Raw genomic sequence first — 22,684 nt, forward strand, 5'->3', positions numbered from 1 at the left:
TGAAACGCGAGGACCTTTTCTTCTAGGGTTTATTGCTGGTGATCTTTGTGAGCAGGAAAATAAATTCCTCTGTCTCTGGGTTTAATTTACATTCTCCTGCCACCTAGGAGCTTGTTCTTCTACTGTGAACATTCAGTGCTAGTTGCTTGCCCTGATGTCACCTAATTTTAACCACAACCCAAGCTAATATAAATTGTAGCTCATGGCGTTTGTCCACATATTCTAATCTGCTTTTGATCCAAAGGTAAATTGTGTATTTATACATATCAGTTACCAGGGTTCGGGACAGGCGGGTTTAGGAGCATTGATTTTTAGGTTCCAAACTCAAATTACAGAGACTAAACCCATAACAGGTCAGTCCCAGCAATATATAAAAACATGCAAAATTTAATTACTCCAAACTTAAATCATGTCACCTTAATTTGTCATACAAAATAATTTTAGTAGAATTTTTTAAAAGTCATAAATAGGTACCATTGATCAAACTTTTGCAATGACAGTAAAAAACCAAATGAAGTTTGATTAGCAGCACTGGCAGACCCCAAGTATTCTTTGAAATGCATGAACTATGACATGGCGATTAAGTTAATAATGGTTTTCAAACATAATATTTTTAGCAATTGGCTGCCATGTGATTTAAGAGTTACTAAAATTGACCAAATTTAAGGTGATAATCTTTAAAAAGTGGTATCTTTTAGCATGTACTTTAACAAAGATTAAAAAGACCTGGACTAATACTGTAACAAATATAAAAAATGACCTGGACTCTTTTTTATTAACAACAATCAAGGGGTAGCAAATTGTTTACTTTTTAATTAGTAGGTTTTTGTTGTAACATCAAAGGAACTAGAGTATTTCAATTGGAATATAAGAGTTAACATCCAGCTGCTTTTATCCTCAGGACATAGTCATATATTATAAGGAAATATTTCACATATTCATATACTAATACATTTCTATTATCTGTACCATAATCATATTATGGAATAAATCAAAGAATAAAAATTATTAAGGTATGTTTTAGACTTATTAAATCAAAAGTATACATGAAATTAATGTGGAAAAGCTATATAAGATTTATCAAAATTTTATTTTTAAGAGTTGAAAATATGCTTTCATTTTTTCTGAATACTGTTAGAAAGGACATGATGATTTTAATATGGGAAAAAATCCAATAAGAAAGTATGACATGGTGGAAAGAGCAGATCAAACTGGGTTAGAATCCTTGGCATAGTGGAAAGAGCCAGATCAAACTGGGTTGAAAACCCTGGTGGCATAGTGGTTAAGAGCTATGGCTACTAACCAAAAGGCCAGCTCTTTGGAAACCCTATGGGGCAGTTCTACTCTGTCCTATAGGGTCACTATGAGTCAGAATCAACTTGATGGCAATAGGTTTGTTTTTTGTTTTGTTTTAGTTATACTACTGTGGGACATTCACTTAGCTCCTCTGAGCTTCCACTTCCTTGTTTGTAGGAGGGGTTACTTACATCTCCTCTTCCAGATTATGGCAAAGAGATGAGATTAGGCATACAAATTACTTGTGTTATAAGAACTAAGCAGTACTTGTCAGGCATTATTTTTATTAGCCTACAATATTTTCGTTATCTGACAAATTATAACTCAAAGCATTTTAAATGAGCAGCTGTAATTGAAATCCAACAGTAAGAATTTCTATATTGTAAGATAACTTTTGATTTTTATGGTCATCTCAAAATTTTTAAACGGTAAGCTTACATCAGTAATTTAAGTGAACAACTTTATTGTAGAATGGTAGTATTATGAGGATGCTACTTTAGTTCTCTCTGATGAAATTGCACGTAAGACTTTGGTTTTCTTCATTTTTCTGACGATAAAATTTGCAAAGTCTAGAAATTCCAAACTTATATTCTCGTGATTTCACTGTCTGAAGATTGGGAACTTTGCTATCCTGATACATAAAACTGATGCAAACTGGCTCATGAGCATAGTTACAGCATTTTAGTTTGTTCTGAAGATGAGTGTTCAACATTTCTGTTTTAATTTTTTTACATAGAGATGGCATGTGATTCTTACCTTGAATATAATGTGGGTTTCCAGTTCTGTTGTGTAGTGTTTTATTTTCATTTTCTTGGGGCCACCGCAAACATTTATGCTTCAGGTTGCCCATGAAGAGTCCCATCCCAATTAGAGAAAATATGCTCAGAAAAAGCAGAGTAAGGGTAATGACACCAATAAGTTTCTTCACGCAGCGGTTTAGGATCCCTACAAGAGACTTTAGACCTAAGAAGAGAAAACACCTTAGTAAAATTGATGCTGTTGCAAATCCATGCTCCATTGAGTCAACAGATTTGTATCTAATTTTCATTATCTAGGTCAAATAAATAACGAGAATGAAAAACCAAACTTTAAGGTTTGGGTTTTATTGTTAATTTACAACACCTGGAAAAAACTCAAACACAATATTTTTAAATTAGTTATTGGTCCCTTACTTGGTTACTGCTTGTGTATCAACCACCATTTTTTACAAGCATAAATAAGCAAAGGCACAGGGTTATAAGTGTTGTCGAAACAAGAAATGGTTTGAAATAAGATTACTCTATACTAGTCTTACATTAATTTTAGAAAAATTCATTTTTGGGAGCTGATTAAATAACACTTGTGAAATTTTAATTATTAGAGAGGAGAATATTACCCAGCTTATGATCTGTGTAGTCTGTATTTATAACAGGATACTTAATCGAGAATTCAACTTTATAGTTAGTTTTATTTAAGAGCACTAATTTTTCTAGTTATTAAATAACATATGCTTAATGCTGAAAAAAAAGAGAAAATAAGAAGAAACAACAAACAAAAATAACACTTAATTGGACCTCATAGATGAAATCACTGTTCACATTTTGGTGTATTAATGTCCAGTTTTCCCTCCTTCGTTGTTTCTTCTCCTGCCTTGCTCCTCTCTTCCTATTCGTTGGTATGAGGGTACTTAGGATTCTAATAACTAGTCAACTCAACAGTGGATGAGAATATACTAGCTCTATGATGTTGAGCAAATTGCATAATATTTATTCGCCTCAGTTTTCTTATCCTTAGAATGGGGATAATAATATATATATTGTATATTATTGGGAGAGTTGAAGGTCTATTTTTCAAATGACCTGGTCAGATGACTGCATTTCTTCAGTGAAGCAGGACAGACATGAAATAGAGTCATTCATGTGGCTAAAGAAATGTAGTATTTGGATTGCATGTATAATTTTAATTGATGTCATACTGAAATACATGTTTATAGCCTACTTTTGCAAGTTAGAATTATATCATTAATTTTTTTTAACTATAAGCAAGTATTTAAGTGTTTTATTAGAATTGGAATTTCTGCATCAAAATACATGATTGTGTTTAAGTACTATGTTTAAATTGTTTTTAAGAGATGTTGGACCAGTGTATACAATCAAACGACTATATATTTCTTCAAACCTTCATTAAAAAAAAAAAGCACTGCCAATTATTAGAAAAAACTGAGATCACTTTATTTCAATATAATCCTTGTGATTACCATTATCATTAAACACTTTATGCATGCAGATTTGCGTTATTGCACTTTTTTTGTACTGTCATTAATTCTCTGTTCATTTTTCTATTGAAAATTTATTTTATTCATATTGTTTTGTTGGAATTATGTCTAAGAATAGCAATTCTTAAATATCAGTCTATCTACCCATTATATATACAATATTCTACAATTTTCTGAGGACCTTTAATTTTGATGATGATATTTTGAATTTAAAAATTTTAACAGAATCAAATTTATTAATAATTTTTATTAGACATTTTCTATTAAGATTATCTTTAGACACGTGTGATCATAAGGTTGTGTGTTAACTTGGCTGGGCCATGATTCTCAGTGGTTTGGCAGTTATAATGTAGTTTGGCAGTTGTATGATAATGTGATCACCTCCCTGATAGGATCTGCTATAGTAGTCCATCAGTTAAAAGGGAATTTGCTTGGCAGTGTGGCTTGCATCCACTATAGGTGGACTTTCTGGCAAGGCTCATAGGTTTTTGCTTGCTCTGGATCCTGCAGCTGGCTCCTGTTCATCTGACCTCTGGTTTTTGGGACCTAAGCTGGCAGCTTACCTGCCGTCTTCCTCGGTGATCTTGGGATTCGTTGGTCTTTGCAGCCTGTGATCCAGGGCCCTGATGTCTGACTGGCAGATATTGAGTTCGCCAGCCACTGTGGCTATGTGAATCAGGAGAAGCCTCCAGTCTGACCCACAGACTTGGGACATTCCAGCCTCTACAACCGCTTGAGCCATTTCCTTGATATAAATCTCTCTCTCTCTATATTTATACCCTTTACTGGTTTTGCTTCTCTAGAGAACCCAGCCTAAGACAACAGGTCTGGACCACATGCCAATTTTGATTTTGATTTCATTGTTTAACTTCCCCTTTCCTTTTAAAGTTTCATTTTGTTTAAGATTACGATTCTTGCAGAGTTTAAATACATTTCTAATTTAGTCTTAAGTCCCTCCTTCAACAGAAAATTTAGCCCATTTCAATTTATTTTTATACATTAGCTTTACTTTTGAATACACGCTTAACATCTTATTTTTATATTTCCTTTATGATTTACTACATTTCTTATTCCTTCTAACTAAACTTTCTTTTTATTTTCTCTAGTGTTTTAGATAAATTATATCTGTTTTGAGATCTGATGTAAAATTTAACTTCTTTTTTAAAACAAACATGTAAATCTCTACATCGAAAATAAAAAACCGTATCCACTATGGCTCCACCATGTTAGAAAAAGAAATAACTATTTACTTTCTCACAATTTCCTACTCTCACTTCTAAGTTTTTGTTAATCTAATTTAGAACTTTTGACCCAGTAATGATTGTTCAATTACTATAAATTTTGTATTATGTATTGTCTCTCATGATTTATAGGAAGAGTGACATTCAGATTCCTACGAGGGCTTGTTAGGAAACATGCAAATAGGGACTGGAAAGGACTTGGATGAAGACGCCAGACTTAAAGGGGTTGCTGCTCCTTGACTACAGCTGGTTGATGGCCTGCAGGAGTGCAGGTGGATCCATGCTGACAGTTCATCTAAGCTAATTTAGATTTTAACACAAAGTCACCAGATTTTTGTAATATCGTCTTCCATTTCAATGTTTTCTAAAACACAAAACATGTCGCTATTTCAATGACTTGCAGGTGTCCCTGTTACAACTTCTAATTTATAAAATCTGCATTCTAGTTTTGCAACCCCACTAAACAACATAATTTGGAATTCATTCTCACTTGCTGAACCTTCCCATTGTTGAATGTTTTATTTTCATACGTCTCTCTTTTCAGCAGATATTCATGGAAAGTACGTGTGTTGTAAAATTTCAGAACTCTTGAATGACTGAGAATATCTTTTGGTTGACTTACCATGTGAATGACAGGCAGGTATAGAATTCTTTTGTCACAGCCTCCCCACCCACCACCCACCTCTAAGCTCTGAAATTCCACTGCCTTCTCATGTTTAATATTATTGAGAAATATAAGACTAACTTTTCAGAGGCTATTTTTCTCCTCCTATTTTGCTTGTAGGATTTTAATGATACTTTTATTCTTTAAACTTACAAAATTTCATAATATATCTAAGTGCATCTTTTAGTTATTTTTGTCTAGTACAAGCTAGGAAACACTGGTGGTATAATGGTTAAGAGTTTGGCTGCTAATCAAAAGGTCAGCAGATAGAATCTACCAGGTGCTCCTTAAAAACCCTATGTGGAGCTGTACCCTGTCCTATAGAGTCGCTATGAGTCAGAATCGACTTGATGGCAGTGGGACTGGTATTTTGGTTTTAGTATAAGGTAGGTCCTTGGAAACTCTGTGGGCTGGGTAGGTCCTTTCCACTTGTAAGGTCTTTCTCATTAAAAAAATTTTTTTTTCTAGTGTATCAATCAATAATTTGTTTTCTGCATATATTCTGATCTCTTTCTCAGCATCACTAATTATCCATAAAGGAGCCTGGTGGTGCAGTGGTTAAAACACTCAGCTGTTAACCAAAAGGTCAGTGGCTCTAACCCACCAGCTGCTCCATGGGAGAAAAATGAGGCAGTCTGCTTCCATAAAGTTTACAGCCTTGCAAGGTCATGGTAACTCCATAGACACATCCAAACTCCCTGAGGGACTGAATTGCTGGGCTGAGGGCTGTGGGGACCATGGTCTCAGGGAACATCTAGCTCAATTGGCATAACATAGTTTATAAAGAAAATGTTCTACATTCTACTTTGGTGAGTAGCGTCTGGGATCTTAAAAGTCTGTGAGCAGCAATCCAGGATACTCCACTGGTCTCATGCCTTTGGGAGCAAGGAAGAAAGAAGAAAACTAAAGACACAAGGGAAAGAGTAGTCCAAAGGACTAACTGACCACATCTAAGACAGCCTCCACCAGACTGAGTCTAGCACAACTAGATTATGCCTGGCTACCACCACTGACTGCTCTGACAGGGATCACAGTAGAGGGTCCTGGACAGAGCTGGAGAAAAATGTAGAACAAAATTCTAACTCAAAAAGAAAGACCAGACTTGCCGGCCTGACGGAGACTGAAGAAACCCTGAGAGTATGGCCCCTGGATACTCTTTCAGTTCAGTAATGAGGTCACTCCTGAGGGTCACCCTTCAGCCAAAGATTGAACAGGCCCATGGAACTAAACAAGACTAAAGGGGTGCACCAGCCCTGGAGCAGGGACTGGAAGGTAGGAGGGAACAGGAAAGCTGGCAACGGGGAACCCAGGGTTGAGAAGGGAGAGTGTTGACATGTCATGGGGATGTTAACCAATGTCATACAACAAGGTGTGTACTAACTGTTTGATGAGAAACTAGTTTGTTCTATAAACCTTCAACTAAAGTTCGATTAAAAAAAGATTTACAGCCTTGGAAGCCCTATGGGGCAGTTCTACTCTGTCCTATAGGGTCTCTTTGAGTCAGAATCGACTTGATGGCAGTGGGTTTGAATTATCCATAAGATAGAATTTAATTTTCTGTCCTTCAATTATCTATCCCGTGTTCTGTTCCACTGTATTAATATAGAACTTTTTCTTTACACAAGTGCTTTTTTTTTTTTAAATGGGAAGAAATTCAAATTTATTTATTTTACAAATAGTATTATTTATTTTATTGTGATTTAAGTGAAAGTTCACAGAGCAAATTAGTTTCTCATTAAACAATACACAAATCATTTTGTGACATTGGTTGCCAAGCTCACAATGTGTCAACACTCCCCTTCTTGACCTTGGGTTCCCCATTTCCATTCGTCCAGTTTTCCTGTCCCATCCTGCCTTCTCATCTTTGTTTTTGGGCTGCTGTGTCTATTTAGTCTTGTATAAAGGGCTGAACTATGTGTGTTACTGCTTGTTTTATAGGCCTGTCTAGTTTTTGGCTGAAGGGTGAAATTTACAAGTTTTTAAGACCCTGTACGCACCACTACTCATCATAACTATGTTATGCCAACTGAGACATATGTCCCCTGAAACCGTGGTCACCAGCCCTCAGCCCATTAATTCGTTCCCTCGAGGAGTTTGGATGTGTCTATGAAGCTTCCATGACCTTGCCTTGGTTAAATTGTGCTGACTTCCCCAGTATTGTGTACTGTCCTACCCTTCAACAAAGCGTGCATATGATTTTGTTTGATGCACTGATAATACTATCTTTTATTGCTTCTATTATCGTCTAATATTCTACTAGGCTATTTTAACTTTTTCACTTTTTTTATCTTAAAGGTACCAACTTTCTTTTCTATTTGTCAATTACATTATCTCTCTTTCATCTTTTGCTTAAGAGAGTCTAGGTGTTCTTTATTTCAACTGAACTACAAAACTGATGTTTTCTTATGCTTGCTTCTGTTTCTTAGAGCATGTAATTTTTTCAGAGATTCATTTTCTTTCTCTTATATAGTATGTTTCTCTTTCTGTATTGAAAAAACATTTTTATATTCTTCTTACTGCTGGTATGTGACTTGTTTATTCTCTGGAGAAAAGGAGTGGTTTCTACCAGCCTGTGTGCTCCCAACTCCAGATTTTTGATTTATTAACTTGTATTCACCTGATTTCTATTATAATTCTTTGGATCCTAAGATGAAGATGCAAAGTGATGCAATTTTATGTTCTGATAATTTGAGGGGAGTAATAAGGGAACTAGCAGGAGCCTGGGTGGTGCAAGAGGTTTGCAATTAGTGGCTAACCAAAAGTTGGCAGTTTGAACCCAGTCAGAGGCTCTGTGGAAGAAAGGCCAGGTGAACTGTTCTGTAAAGATTAGAGAGAGAAAACCCTACAGAGCAGTTCTACTCTGCAACACATGGGGTCGCCACGAATCGGAATCAACTCAACAGCAACTGATTTAGTAAGAGAACCAGTCCCCATGCTTGGTGCAAACGGGTATGTGCTAGACTGTTAACTGAAAGGTTAGAGGTTTGAACCCACCCGTAGGTGCCTGGGAAAAAAGATCTGGCAATCTGCTTCCAAAAGGTCACAGCCATGAAAACGCCATGGAGTGCAGTTCTGCTCTGACACATATGGCACTGCTGTGAGTCGGAATTAACTCAACAACTGTTTTTTTTTTTTTTTTTTTTCAGTGACCATATAGAAAGGAGTAGAGCTGCCCCATAGGGTTGTAAGGGAATTAGGATGTGAATATTCCCACCAAGGTCTCTCTCTACTTGGTTTCTTTACTGAATTTGGTGAGGCTGCCAAGCCAGGGGCCATTTTTATGCTTTACAATTACAGCTTTATTGAGATGTAATTTACATACCATAAAATTCACCCATTTAATGTGTACAATTTAACGTATTTATTGTGTTTTAGTATATTGCCACAATCTCCACTGTTTTGTTTTGCTCAGTTTGGACTCCAAGTACACAATATGCAAATGTCTGGCTTTTTTCATGGTGTTCCAGCTCATGGCAGTTGCAGTATACCTTATTTTTGGTATTATCACCCTTGCTCCTGGGTTTCTTGATGCCAGTATTATTTCATAATACTTAACTCATAGCAGCCAAAAACAAAACAGCAACAACAAAAAACTTTTTAGTGGAGTTGTTGTTGGGCTTCTGCTAGGGTATCTTCAGGAAAGGGAGCTATAAATCATTCCTCAGGGTCTACCATCAAAGGAGTCTTGGTGGCACAGTGGTTAAAGCACTTGGCTGCTAACCCAAAGATCAGCAGCTCGAACCCACCAGGCGCTCCAGAGGAGAAAGATGTGGCAGTCACCTTCTGGAAAGATTTGTAGGCTTGGAAACCCTATGGGGCAGTTCTACTCTGTCCTATAGGGTCACAATGAGTCAGAATTGACTCAACGGCAGTGGGTTTTGATTTTGGTCATCCATCAAAGGTCATCCATAGAGCTGCTGTGGTTGCAGCTCTACCTTATTTAGCAGAACTTTCCTGAACTTGTGGCTTGTAGATTTCACCCTATCCAAGTGCTCTGAGCAAAAGGGAAATTTATCTTATATTTTTTATATTTCTTTGTTCATTCCAACTGGTTTCTTCATGCAATGAGAAAAAGAAGGAGGAAGGCTAGCCTTCAGTCCAGACTTCTATCTCATTCAGAAGCCTAAGGACAATTTTAAAAGCTCATATTTAAGATATAAGAATAATAAAAAATAATAATGTATTTTTATTGATTCTGACATTGATATTATAAGTATTAGACCCACTCTAAATCAATAACAGTGTTTTTTTTTTTTTTAACCTTTTCTGGAATAAATTTAAATGTCAGATAACACAATGATTTTAAAACTGAAACACTATTTTATTTCATATATTCTCCAGAAACAACAAGGGAGTACAAATGAACACATGAAAGTACATAAGGGAAAATGAAGAAAAGGAGCTTACTGCTCTATCTTACCTTGATTTAAAGGTATAGTTTTCAAAATCCTCAAAGTTCTTGCAGTATTAAGTATTGAAGCAAAGCCTGGAAGTGAATATCTTATTATAAACCTGTGGAATTAAATTAGAGTTATTCAAAATTCATATTTGGTCTATGCTACTTATTTCTGGCGTCTTATACTCTTTGAAACTTATCTTTAAAACTATATATCCAGCCATCTCCCTTGCTTCCATTCTTCAATTTTACATATAGTTATAGTCTTATTATTGATTAGAAAACAAAATATTTTGACAGTGCAAGGTAGTCAGGTAAATATTAAGCCAAGTACCTAAATTATGAGAGTTTTTTTTACGTTTGATACCATGAATACTCCAAAGTCCCTATCAAATGTTGTGTATTATGTTCATAATTATTTTGGTATCTAATTACTGAAAATGTGACTAAAATTAAGAAAAATTAATTGTTTTTTAAGGGATGAGATTTATTTAAAATATTTAATATCTAGACTTTTGCTGATGCTGGTGATTGATGATGAAGGTAATGGTAATAGTAGAAGGAGTGTGTAGAGTGGTTAAGGGCAGAAATCCAGGCTCCACCGTGTACTAGCTGTGTGGCACGAGGAAATTGCTTAATCTTCCTCGCCTCAGCTTCCTCAACTGTCAAATGGGGAAAACACTTACTGATTTAGAGGACTTTTATCAGGATTAAATGAGCTAATATATGTAAAGTACTTAGAAGAGCACCTTGTACATAGTAAGTGCTCTCTAAGTTTTAGCTAACAGCAGCAGCAGCAGTAACAATGGCACTAATAGTAGAGATAGTAATGGTATCATTACAATGACATTAGTACCATTTTTCTAATTGCTTACAGCATGACAGACACTGCTTATGATCTTTATAAAGCTTATTTCTTCAAAAAACTTTAACAAAAAATCTGGAAGTAGAACATAATTTAAATTATTTTTAATAGGACTTTGAGGCCAGTTATCTTTTTTTTTTTTTTTTAGCCACAAGACAGGGAGAACACTAAACAGAGGTATCGAAAAGTATAGACCCGTAAAGCATTATAATTTAGTGCTGTACTCCAGTAAGTGTGTGTGTATTTAAAATGTCCAATTCTGTTATCTAGTATATTATGAATCTGAGGCAATGTAGCTAGATGAAATGTAGACTGGGGACTGAAAATCAAACATGCCAAGATCCCATCCTTAGTACTCAGAGGATTCTTTGCTCACGAATACAATCACTTAAAATGAACAAAAAAAAATCTCTATTTTTCTTGCTTCCAATAGAAAACAGGTAATATCCCATGATTTTCATTTTCACTGTATATTGTGAGAATTAGCTCACTTGGAGCTGCCTAAAAGAACTATGACTATGATTTATGAAATTTATGAATTTGTAAAATTTTTGGAGGCAGTAAACTTTGTAGACTTCAATATTTCTTCACAAGGAAAGTATTTACTTAGCAAGGTATTAAGATGTTTGCAATTTAAAGAAATACTCACTCAAACAAAGTGACACTGAAATCAAGCCAGTTCCATGGATCACCAATGAAAGAAAAAGGTCCTGCCCAGATGCCTCTTGCAATGAGTTTTACAAGTATTTCAAATGTGTAAATTCCAAGCAAAGCGTTCCTGGAGAAATTTTTTCATATAAATGTTAAAAGTGAGAATAATGCACTGTGAACTCTGAAATACTATGTGTATGACAACTGTCTGGTAATTGAAAATCAGTCAGAAAGGTGAGAACAGGTGTGCTTGGCAGGCCAAAACAACCAACAATAAAAAATTAAACAATTAAAAATACAAGTGGCCCCTGAGTCTTCAGATAGGGCTTTAGACAGAACTTCTACTGTGGGCTCATGTCTGTGATACTAGCCATGAAATTTGACTAGTCTTAGCTTAGAGGTGATAGTTTATTTATTTCTTTAGATAAATGATGAAAATATGAAATACCGAATTTACTTCGCCTAGAAATCACACAATAATTAACGGAATTGAGAGTACGAAAGACCTAGTTTTATTATGTTCATATACCAGTATTTTTAAGGATCCCTGATGGTACAAGTGTTAAGTGCTAGGCAGCTAATCAAAAGATTGGCAGTTCAAACCCACCCAGTGGCTCCACGGGAGAAAGATCTGGAGACAGAGCTAGAGATCTGCTCCCATAAAGACTACATTGTAGAAAACTGTATGAGGCAGTTCTATTTTGTCACATGCAGTTGCTATGAGTTGAAATCGACTTACTGGCACTGAACAGTGACAATAATAACCAGTATTTTTATGGCAAATCAATGTTGTATTTACCTTCCAGTATCAACTAGCTTTAAGAACAGAGCTAAGGCCAAGGAGGTAAAGCTTCAAGAAAGTCTTCTTACCTAGAAAATTTAATGGGCCTTTCCATCATTGTGTTCTAATGCAAGTCAAACTACTCATATCCCATGGGAAAATGAAGAGAAAAGATGACTTTCTTAAAGAATGGAAAGGAATCATTCTTTGAGTTCAAAGCAAATCAAGTGTGGGATTGCGATAGTAAAGAAGACCTGATGCACTGAAATATTACATTAAAAAACCCGACTCATCGCTGTCAAGTTGATTCCGATGCATAGTGACCCTATATGAAAGAGTAGAACTGCCCCATAAGGTCCGAGGAGTGGCTGGTGGATTTGAACTGCTGACCTCTTGGATGGCAGTTGTAGCTCTTAACCACTGAGCCAGCAGCATTCTGAAAATTACACTAGGAATTAGTAATTATCTTTGAAATAAAACCCCACTTATGTGATATTATGAATAGAAACATATAGCTGAAGACTCAAAAATTTATATTACTTAAACTCAGCATGTTGGAAAATAGAGATATTTAAAATCTAACCAAAATTAATGAAAAGGTAGAAAAAATTCTAAAGCTGATTAATTAGTACATATACATGTGTGTATATACATACATACATATATATGTATACATACACACATTTTTCAGTTGCTGTGGATTTATTCTGACTCATGGAGACCCCATGTGTGTAGGAGTAGAACTGTGCTCCATATGGCTTTCAAGACTGTGACCTTTTGGAAGCAGATTGCCAGGCCTTTCTTCTGAGGTACCTCTGGGTGGGTTCAAACTGCCAACCTTTCAGTTAGTAGTCAAGCTCTTAAACATTTGTGCCACCCAGGGACTCTTATATATACATACACACATACAATTAATCAATTTTAGGAGATATATATATATATATATATATGGAAAATTCATTCATTGTGGTGTGTGTGTATAAATATGCCACCATATATCATGAATAATATATATAAGTATGACTATTAAATTTATATTATAGCATATAACATAATGCAATATATTAAATATAATATAATTATAGATGATATATTTAATAAAATGATATAACTTACTCTAATACTGCTCTCCAATCTGCAAAATTAGTCATGGTCATAAATATGCAGTCAGTCAGGACACTAATTAAAATCAACAGTCGGAAAAAGGTAAGTTCAAGTCAAGGAGGAACAAGTAATGTTAGAAAATATATTTTTCTACAATCTGTTTATATGCATATAAGATAAAATAGCTTCTTTAATGTTGAAAATATATACTTTTCTTATTGAAAAACAATGGGATTAATGTTTGTTAATATTTACTAATGCTGTGTATACTAGGGATCCCTGGCAGTATAGTGGGTAAGCAACTGCTTAACCAAAAGGCCTACTAATCAAAAGGTCTGCAGTTCAATCCACCAGCCACTCTTTGGAAACTCTGTAGGGCAGCTCTATTCTGTTCTATAGCGTTGTTACAAGTCAGAATTGACTTGACAGCAACAGGTTTGGTTTTGGTTTTTGGTGTATACTAGAAAATATATTTTAAAATATGGAACATTTAACAAACCAAACCTATTGCCTTTGAGTCGATTCTGACTCATAGAGAAAGTCAGAGTAGGACTGCCCCATAGGATTTCCAAGGCTGTAAATGGAAGCAGATTGCCATATCTTTTTCCTGCAGAGTGGCTGGTGGGTTTGAACTGCCAACTTTTCGATTAGCAGCTAAGAGCTTTAACCACTGTGCCACCAAGGCTCCTTATGGAACACCTAGTGTAGTCATAATTCAGATCTCAATATGACTTTTTCAAAGTATAAAATAACTGCAGGAATATTTGAATAACAGAATAGTTGCACAGTGTAGAGCACAACCAACAAGCCAATAGAAAAGGATATGGATGTACCAAAACCTTAATAATTGTTCTTCTAAAACAATCAAAAGGTGACAAAGTACACCAAGCAGAAGTGGCATTGAATCTGAAGACTGTTCTCTTTTTATTTAATACTATGAACGTCTGTAGGAGGAAAAAAGAATACCAAGTGAAATCAGAACTATGGCATACCCCAGGGCTTATAAAAATACCTCATGGGGGGAGGGCACAGTTGGCAAACAAATGTAGAAGGCATGTGTTATTTGGGTAAAAATACGGTGTGTTACATATTACCAGTCATCATTGCAGTCTTGGATTCTATCAGTTATACTACTCAAATATGTCAACATTTTTTAAGACTAAATCAAATGGAAAGGGTTTTTAAAAACTGTTTGAACTCACATTTAGGCTTCTCTACCATTATTTCTTATGCCAGTGTTATACCCACAGTGTTTAATCCACTACTTGCTATACACCAAGGCCCAGGTCTCCCCACAGACTTAACTGTGGAAGAAAGCTATATCATGATGGTTCATAGAGATGCATTTAATGGTACCAGAGGTAGTATGTCTCAGAAATCAGAAATATAAAAAGTTAATTTGATTTTAAAGCAAATGAGATATGAGATTACAATAGTACAGAAGACCCAATGCACTGTACTATTACACAAATCATTAGTAATAATCTTTGAAAAAAAACTCATATATATGTATATATATATGTTTGATATCATAGACATAAATATATATCACTCCTTTGACCACCACATTAAATATATCCACATTGACACCCCCTTTATTTCATCTTATTTTCCACAACTTGCAACACAGCTACAGAATTCCAGTTATGACATTGCTCTGTCTATTCCCCTTCTGCAATCAATCTCCTCTCTTACCTGTTCATAGAATGTCTTCCCTTTGCCTTATAAAAATTGATAGTATTCTTCAAGCTGTAACTCAAATTCTACCTTCTTAATTAAGATTCTTTCGGTTTTGTCAAATCACACAGATCTCTGCCTTTTCTATACAAAATTATTCTTATGTGTAGTTTTTTTGTGCTTGTTCTCAGCCTGTTCATATATTTAATAACTGCCTCAAGTCATTCTGGAGATAAATTAGGATGTGAATGTATAAATAAAAATTATTACTAAAATATGGATAGACTGTACTTTCCTAACTATTGGGTAAGCTCGTGAAGTTTAACATTTGAAATTGTTGACAATATCCTAAACATTATGTAGTTATTCTGAAATTGATAACCATAAGTGGCTAATGACCATGATGCCACAAAATAAGTTATTTACATTAAGGCATAATAGTATGATCTATTCAAAAGTAAAGTAACCAAAAACAAACTAACCAACCAGGAAAGGAATCAGTTTTAACAACAACCTCAAATGTGTGCTCCAAAAATAAAGTATCTTGTTGCTGTTGTTGGTTGCTGTCAAGTCGGTTTCGACTCCTAATGACCCTATGCACCACAGAACAAAACAGTGCCCGGCCCTGCGCCGTCCTCACAGTTGTTGCTGTGCTTGAACCCGTTGTTGCAGCCACTGTGTCAAACTGTCTTATATAGTCCTTTATAACTTACAATTACTGCTTATGCTAGGGTTCATTTTCTTTTTTTATTCTATCTTTAAGTATACTTTTTACATGTCTGGAAAGTAAAATAATAGAAATTAAGTCACCATAAGTTCAATTAATTCTCACATTTTTATTTTTGTAGTATGGGTCCACATCTTCCAAGGGTGCTGACACCATTCCTGGAGAAAGGTTGCCATAAGCAAATGGAAGCTCTCTGCCAACTTCCAAGTCAATGCTTGGCTGTAAGTCTTCTGCTTCATCGTCCTCACTGTGTTTTTTAGCAATACGCTCTTTCATAAGTTCAAGTGACTCTTTGGTGAAAGGGACAAGGCCCTTAGGTTCTGGGGAAGTCAACATTTCCAATTTTGCACCTATAAAACATTAATTTTCTTCAGTTCTATATACAAGTTGGGTATATAAAATTATAGAAGGTTGGAGTATGAAGAAAAGAGAACAGCAAACTGAATATATGCATTCAAAGAACACATTCCTGAATTTTGCAGAAATCTGAGTTGTCATAACTTGAGTTTTGTTGTACTTAATATTAGACTAAATTTGTAATTTCATGAGTAATTTAGTTTGTTCATTTACTTATTTCTTGAGTGCTTTATCTTTTACTAAAATATGCCTTTGAATGTCTTTACACTAAAGAAAGAGTTCTACAGTTGCTAGAGATAATTTTCTGCCTAAAACCAGCTATTTTACTCACAGCTGTATTTGACCATTGACTGGACGTTTCTTTCTTAAATTCAGCCTTCATTGACTCTTTCCCTGCTCTTCTGGATCTCTACTTATATCTCAATATTTCCCCTTTACCTAGTTCTTCTCGAATTTTAACTCTAATACCCCTTAAAGTTCTGTCTTCCCCTCTGTTATACTTATCACTTTGGTGAATGCATGGGCAGAGTCTTAATTACTCTATGAATATGGATATTTACCAAGTACATTTCCTAAAACATTCTCTGCCTCCCATTGTCTAGATGGCAATGCCACCAAAGGCAGCAACTTAACAAGGAAAAATAAAGTTCATTGTCTTTCCCTATGCCTAGAATCACTTTTAGACTTTGTAGCCACTGTAAAAATAAAAACACAAACACAAACTCATTACCCTGGATTTTCATGAAATTTTTCTCCTTCTCATCAATCCCTCAAAACCATTTTTTTCAATTATTTCCCATTATGTATCTTAAATATTATCCATTTTTTTAATATCTACTTCAAGGTCTTTTTAATTCTTTACCTGGGTTGCTGTTGTATTCTTGCAGGTCTTTCTCACCTCTAGAGACCCTGGTGGCATAATGGTTAAGTGCCATGGCTGCCAATCAAAAGGTTGGCAGTTCAAATCCACCAGGAACTCCTTGGAAAGTCTATGGGGCAGTTCTACTCTGTCCTATAGGGTCACTATGAGTCGCAATTGACTTGACGGCAACAGGTTTTTCTTTTTTTTTTTGGCATAGTGTTTACTTGGAGCCCTGGTGGCACAGTGGTTAAGAACTCAGCTGCTAACCAAAAGGTTGGCAGTTCGAATCTACCAGCTTCTCCTTGGAAACTCTTTGGGGCAGTTCTATTCTGTCCTATAGGGTCACTATGAGTCAGAATTGACTTGACGACTTTTTTTTTTTAAATCTTATATCAAGTCATTCCCTGAAACACTCAAAATAGTCTTCATCAAATATATTTTCATATAACAATCCCTATTCATGAACCTTGTTCTTTCCCCTCATTTAAGAATGTGTTCTTTTGCTGATTCCCTCTGCCCCAATTCCTATCAAAGCTTATTCTTTAAGAGATCCTACTCAGTGACAACTGACTGATTAGCCTTTATTCTCTACCTCCAAAACCTCTTTGTAATTCTATTATTGAAATCAAGGATAATTTTATACTTGATGTCATGGCATTTCGTATGTGTTTATTTTGTCTCTTACAGTACCTTCCATGAAAACTTGCCTATGAGAAAAGTCAGATATACACACACATGTTCTGCCCCACGATTTTCCACTGTTGTACAAAACTGAGTTTTTAATAGTTTAATCCACTACTTGTGTATTAACAGAAAGTAAGAAAGAGATAAGTTAATCTTAATGGTATACCAATCATTGCAAGAATCAATTCCTACTGCTAGTTTATGTAAATGGTGGGTTGGAATTATTTTAAAGATAAAAAAAGGCAATCTCATAGACATTTAAGGAGAGGACACATAGTACATTTCTCTGTCATGGAAATAAAAATGGAAAATCAAGTACTGGGCCAACTCTTTATGCCTTTCATGGGATCATAAGTTTTCTGGGCTTTGCTTTTTCTTTTCATGTTTGCTACATTCCACCCAGAGGATGGCTTCACTTACTTACTTCTCAGAGTACACATGTACCAAAAATGCCAACCCAGCCTCAACTTTATTTGACTTTTCAGTTTAAGTCCCTACCACATTTCAAATTTTTGGCTAAAAATATACTCTCATTGGCCTCGTTCAGCTTATGGGTTCATTTCCCTTTTGTCTAATGAGTTGTATCCAGAGATGGAGGGACATTTTATAATAGTAGTGGCTGCTTGTGCCCAAGCCCCTCAAGGGATGTTGCAGGCTTGGAGTGGGAAGCAATTAAAAAAAAAGAGGAATATGGACTAAGAAGTTCAGCATATGTCTTTCTAGACTAAAAAAGAAAAAAAAAAACCTGTTGCTGTCTCATAGCAACCCTAAAAAAACCAAAATCAAACCCATTGCCATCGAGTCACTTCCGACTCATAAAGACCCTACAGGCGAATCTCGTGGTATAGAAATTCAAAATTGCTCATCTTAGAAATATACTTATTTCCCAAATATCTTGCTCAATATTATGCACAAAACTGACACTTATTAACAGTTTGCTAATGTTTATTCATATACACCAGATGTACAAACATGCATATAATAACACATCATTTATCAAACATTGTTGGAGAGGAGTCAAGATACTTTGCATAAGTATAATTTATAAGTACAAGCTACAAATCATCTAAGCTTCCTCTTACATATGAAATAGTTGACCTTTAAAATATTTAATGAGCCTTTAAAAATTGTATCCCTTATACAGAGATTCTTAAATATATATTAATATTTTCTTAATGACTCATGGTCATCATTATAAGCATTAATTACTGTATTATAGTGTATCATAGTATCATAGTGATGCTCTCAAAGGCAACTACTGAATGATCCCATTAGTATGCTTTTAGAGTTCTTCTGTTTCCCACCTGAGCAGTCAGTTATGACTTGATATTGTCTTGCTATTTCTAATCCACTCCTACTATCAGACGATTTTCTGAGTAAAGGACTAACAATGGTTTTACTTCTCCAAAGAAAACTACATAGGCTTTATAGCATTACTGGCTGCTCAGGGATCTTTTTATATGAACTAACCCTTACTCAGAGCCCTGGTGGCACAGTAGTTAAGAGCTTGGCTGCTAACCAAATGGCTGGCAGTTTGAATCCACCAGCTGCTCCTTGGAAACCCTATGGGGGAGTTTTACTTTGTCCTATAGGGTCAGTGAGAGTGGGAATATTGGATCGACTCCAGCGGGTTTTTGGGTTTTAAGGGTTATCAAACCGCAGAGTAGAACTGCCCCATAGTGTTTCCAAGTAGCGGCTGGTGGATTCAAACTGCTGACCTTTTGGTTAGCAGCTGAGCTCTTACCCACTGTGCCACCAGGGTTCATGCTTAATTTTTTCATCTTTATTTTATCACCAAAATTCTAGATTATTTAATCAGGAAAATTAAGAAAAGCACACATTTGGACTTCAAGTAAGTCAGTTTATAAAATGTTTCACAACATGCAAAAATATATGCTGGATAATAGATTTAAAAAATTTCAGGGGCCTTTCACAAAGGCTGTTGGCTAATGCATATGGTACACTCTCAAACTCTGTACATGCCTTACTGAACACATCAACAATTAAAATTGCAGTAGAGAAATACCCTAGTAAAAACAAATAGAAAAAATAAAATCATGAACTTTGGAATCAGATAGATCTATATTCAAATCCTCAACTCTGTCACAAATGTTCTGAGACACCTCAGTCAAATTACTTAATACTCTTGAGACTGTTTTCTCAGTCATAAAATTGAGGCTTCTCCTTGGGTTAAAGAAGAATAAAATGAAATAATATGGGTAAAAATGCCTAGTACAGTGAGTGGCCCATAATATTTGGGAAGTAATTGTGAATTTTAAAAATTGAGATTAAAATTTACTTGGACCTTTTCTATTCTGTTGTGATCCGTGAACACCACATCGAAAAGGCATGTAGGTAAACTGGACAGTCTTCAAATGGAACAAAAATGTCCATCAAAGTAAAGATCATGCCATATACAGACCTATGCTTTCTGGGAAGCTGGAGTTGATCCTAAGGATGAGAAAACAGATGTTAGATTAGGTCTGCCAAAGACAATTGTTAAATGTTCTACTCTATGTCAGATAATTAATAGATTTTTAAAAAATCCTCATATGTTTTCAAAGATATCTAGATTAGCTTACAAGGACATAGGCCACAGAGCAAGATAAAATAAATTAAGAAAAACGAAGCAAAGAAACAAAACAAAACAAAGAAACCAGGTAAGACAGTAGAGCCATATAGACTAAGGATAATATCTCAAATGCCAACCTCATGCTGACATGGAATAGGAAATGAAGGGTAGAATGATTTATCATTTAGTGGTTTCAAACTATTTTGAAACAGCTATGCTCTATATCTGACATGGAGAATGCAACAAACCTATTGTACCAATGACTTTCAGATGACTGTAAAGACATTAATGATAACTATGACAAAGCTGACAAACAAGTTAACTCGGGCTAGAAGATACTGCAGGCATAAATGAAGGAGGCAGCATTAATGTGACCAGTAAATGGAATCTGTATTGTTGAGAATGTAGGGACCACACCTGCTTTAGTGAAATGACCCATTTAGATTGACATTTTTGTTGGTCAGGGCCACTTGATTGCACTTAATAGACACATTAAGACTTACATTTCATCTTTCCCACATTCTGCAATGACTCACAGCTAAATTCTCTGACGCAGAGTCTTTCCCTTAGAGCCCTTTGATTAAAATCCTTTTTCTCCCAGGGTTTAGAAATCAAGAGATGTCACATGCACTGCTTTCTCTTATGGGAGATCCAAAAATATTGTCATTATCCCCTAGGAAGCAGAAAGCTATCAGGAAAGATGATTGAAATTAATGAAATTCTAAAGGATATGGATAATGTTAACACAATCAATAACTCTAATAGTAAATCTCTTGAGGCATAATTAAGACTCAGCTCAAGGGATGTGACCTTTTGCAGGCTGGGATCTAGAGCCAATGGGCACCCTCATATGTTTTGGAAAAGAGTGCTAATTAGTGCAGTTTTTCTAAAGGACAATCGGCAATAGTTTCTAAAATACAGCTGCCTGTACCCTTTGGCCCAGCAATTAAACTGCCCCATGAATAGTCTTGCTGAAGACTGAGAAGTCATGTTAACAAAGACGTTAATCACAGCATATTTTTAATTTCAAAGACTAGAAACAATCAAAGTGTCCACCCTAAGAAGTTAATACTATGAATTCCAGTATGTCACTGTCATAGAATACTTTTTAGTAAGACGGTAATAAGATAGATATATCTGAGCCCTTATGAAAAGATTTCCAAAATAAACTAAGTGAAAAAAGTAATATTGAGAATAGCTTGCATTGCTCATCTTTGATCAAAAGGATTTATGAAGATTTTAAACATGGAATTATGTATGCTGGTACATGCATGTTTCCCCCCTGGAAAGAAGAAAACTCTTATATCTATGCACTTGGACTAACAAGAACAGGAACTAAAAAAGTGTCAAGGGATTCTGTTGCTTTCCAGTTAATATTTCTATACTCCTTGGCTGTAACTCACTGTGTATACGTATTACTAAGACCCAGAAAGGTTTGCACACTGAAGATTTGGGAATAAAGGACAGTTTGACTGGGATGGCACCAGTCCACCTGGAATTTGCAGCTTTCCGTATGAACGGGTGTTCCATAACTTCCCCCTTGGCTTCAGTCCACTTGTTTTTCAGCTTTTGGGTTATACTTCTACTTGGGTTGATTACTTCCATTTTGATTATTCAATTCTTGCTTTTTACTTGTCCCTGTCATACCGTTAATCTAACCTGACTTAATTGACTTTTGCCTCTTTGTCCCTGGACTTATATTCTGCCTCAAGCTGTGTTCTGCTCACAGGTCAACTCATTCTGGCTTCAGGTCCTTTTCCTCAGTATATCCACTTAACTCCAACTCAACTCCTTCACTCTGACAACTTCAGCCAACACATTCCTAGAATATTCTATTTTGCAAAGGAAAATTGTAAATAAGTAACTTTCTCAAAAATATCACCATACTCTGCCATTTTGATTTGATTATATTCCTGAAGAATTTTAATGTCAGACATTCCTCTGAATTCAATGACTAGGGAAATGGCCTTATAAACAAATGGGCAGCAGAGAAAATCAAGAGGGACAGGTTCCATCACTCCCCAAATAAATAAGTCCTCTTTTAAGAACTTCCCCCAAACTCTGGTGACCTTGGGTTCTAGAGATGGTTCCTTAAAATAATCAGGAGCTGAGTTTGCTGTATGTGTTTCCTTTCCCCAAGGAGGAGTACAGGCCACGCATATTCAGAGTGGCACAGCCAACTTATACTAGAGGAATATGAATCCAAAGTGTCATATGACAAAGTCTCAGCACCTGGTCTCAAATTCACTTACAAGAATGAGCCCAGGAAAAAGTCCATTTTAAGTTCAAATGCCTAGAGGGAAATTCACAGAGGAGAAAGCCTCTGTTGGAAATGGAATCACGCTAGGGTGAGTCATTATGACTGGTGAGGCAATGGCCGCAAGAAAGAATTCCAGGAACATGAAGGAGAGTTGCCTTAGTTTTAAGAATTCCTTGTTGATCTTCTCTGTGACAAACTCATGGTTCACTATCAGCGTTCCTTGTTTCTACGGATATGATGGAAACTGCCAAGCTGCATGTATTCAGCCCATCAAAACAAGCATGTTGGGAAAA

General features: G+C 35.6%; 1 protein-coding gene across 8 annotated transcripts in view; it reads right to left on the minus strand.

Moving 5' to 3' along the window:
• Positions 1-22,684, minus strand: part of SCN7A (sodium voltage-gated channel alpha subunit 7) — a 71,960-nt gene that overhangs the window by 45,443 nt on the left and 3,833 nt on the right. For 4 of the 8 annotated variants that reach the window (XM_049887356.1, XM_049887357.1, XM_049887355.1 and 1 more), the window contains 7 exons: positions 19,865-20,010; positions 15,762-16,006; positions 14,078-14,196; positions 13,265-13,354; positions 11,366-11,494; positions 9,876-9,967; positions 2,053-2,259 (listed from right to left, as the gene is read on the minus strand). In XM_049887356.1, the coding sequence (XP_049743313.1) occupies positions 2,053-2,259; positions 9,876-9,967; positions 11,366-11,494; positions 13,265-13,354; positions 14,078-14,196; positions 15,762-16,006; positions 19,865-19,910 (928 nt within the window). In that variant the 5' untranslated portion in view covers positions 19,911-20,010. Of the gene's footprint in view, positions 1-2,052; positions 2,260-9,875; positions 9,968-11,365; positions 11,495-13,264; positions 13,355-14,077; positions 14,197-15,761; positions 16,007-19,864; positions 20,011-22,684 lie in introns of those variants that run through there. The other 4 variants (XM_049887360.1, XM_049887359.1, XM_049887358.1 and 1 more) reach the window with 3 other exon arrangements.

The sequence above is a fragment of the Elephas maximus genome, chromosome 6 (assembly GCF_024166365.1).
Source record: "Elephas maximus indicus isolate mEleMax1 chromosome 6, mEleMax1 primary haplotype, whole genome shotgun sequence".
Taxonomy (NCBI): domain Eukaryota; kingdom Metazoa; phylum Chordata; class Mammalia; order Proboscidea; family Elephantidae; genus Elephas; species Elephas maximus.